A 1,498-nucleotide genomic window follows, 5' to 3' on the forward strand; every position below is an offset into this window, starting at 1 on the left:
TGCCATACGACCAGACATCACTCAGTGTTGTATACAGGTTGTCAAAAATACTCTCAGGTGCCATCCATTTCACTGGAAGAAAAGTCTGCAGTGGGGGAAAAAGTCAACAAGAATGACTGCAAAATCAATCTTAAGGGAGATGTTCAGCAGCATAGATATTTTTATTTTATTTTCAGCCCATCTTAAAAAAAAAGTCTGTTGTAGATATTAAAACTAAAACTATGCCTACCCAAAGAGGACACCCAAAGACAACCGAGGTTTAAATTTTACAGTAGCATAAATCTCCAGTAGTAGGATCTCATGGGGTGATGCCATGCCAATTTGCTCCTGTTTGTTCAAATAGTTTGTAATGTACTAGTGTTGTTCCTTTGTTACTGTGAAAGCATAAACATGTGCATACATCTGCTTGTAAGAAAAAGCCAGTCTGCATTCACTTTATAAATGAAACCAGGTACCCGTCCAGTAACTGGATAGGTGTTCAGTTTCAATCACATGTTCAGCTGTACGTGTGTTGAACATAACATGACAATTATTCAACTCGCGTGTCATTCAGGTGTACACACTGTAGGCAGACTGTGCGTGCATTCACTGTAACCTGTGAACATGGGCACTGTAAAAGTTGTTGTCGATTACGAGCACCAGACGCTACCTTTTCCCCATGGGTGGTAATGAAAATATAGCCATTGATTTCAGTGGGGTGACACTCAGATGCTACTGTTGACATTACAGAAGAACTAAACCAGGAAATATTGATTAATGACTTTATGAGCATTGGGAAAAAATAGCCCAACTGGTTTGAGCGAAAGCTTATGCACATTGGATAAATAATTTAATAGAAGAAAAGAAGAAGAAGAAGTTTTTATGCCCCACTTTTCTCCACCCTAAGGAGTCTCAAAGCAGCTTACAACCGCCTTCCCTTCCTCTCCCCACAACAGACACCTTGGGAGGGAGGGAGGGCTGAGAGAGTTCTGAGAGAACTGTGACTGGCCCAAGGTCACCCAGCTGGCTTCATGTGGAGGACGGAGGAATCAAACCCAGTTCTCCAGATCAGAGTCCATTGCTCTTAATCACTACACCACGCTGGCTCTCTCTCACCTGACCTGGCTTATTATTACACCATGAATTTGTTTAGACTATGAAGTCCAGCGCAAATCTTGCTCACACTGACTGCAGCCTGACAGCTCTATCACACATCTTTACTCTTTTCCCCAGGGGAGCTATCTCTTTCGGTAGGGGATCAGTTGTAAAAGCGGGGGATCCCCAGGCCCCACCTGGAGGCTGGCAACCCTATCCAGATCAGAGGCCATTGCTCTTAATCACTACACCATGCTGGCTCTCTCTCACCTGACCTGGCTTATTATTACACCATGAATTTGTTTAGATTATGAAGTCCAGCGCAAATCTTGCTCACACTGACTGCAGCCTGACAGCTCTATCACACATCTTTACTCTTTTCCAGCAGACGGGCTATTTGTGTAGCACCAACCTGGGCATGATA

The 1,498-nt window shown here is 43.6% G+C and overlaps 1 protein-coding gene across 1 annotated transcript in view; it reads right to left on the reverse strand.

The window, feature by feature from the left end:
* Positions 1-1,498, reverse strand: part of PDGFRA (platelet derived growth factor receptor alpha) — a 52,376-nt gene that overhangs the window by 7,984 nt on the left and 42,894 nt on the right. Inside the window, exon 17 of the mRNA XM_015406118.1 lies at positions 1-85. This exon is cut by the window's left edge and continues 20 nt beyond it. Coding sequence (XP_015261604.1) covers positions 1-85 — 85 coding nt within the window. The remainder of the gene's footprint in view (positions 86-1,498) is intronic.

Source organism: Gekko japonicus, unplaced genomic scaffold (assembly GCF_001447785.1).
Source record: "Gekko japonicus isolate JY-2015 unplaced genomic scaffold, Gekko_japonicus_V1.1 scaffold896, whole genome shotgun sequence".
NCBI lineage: Eukaryota > Metazoa > Chordata > Lepidosauria > Squamata > Gekkonidae > Gekko > Gekko japonicus.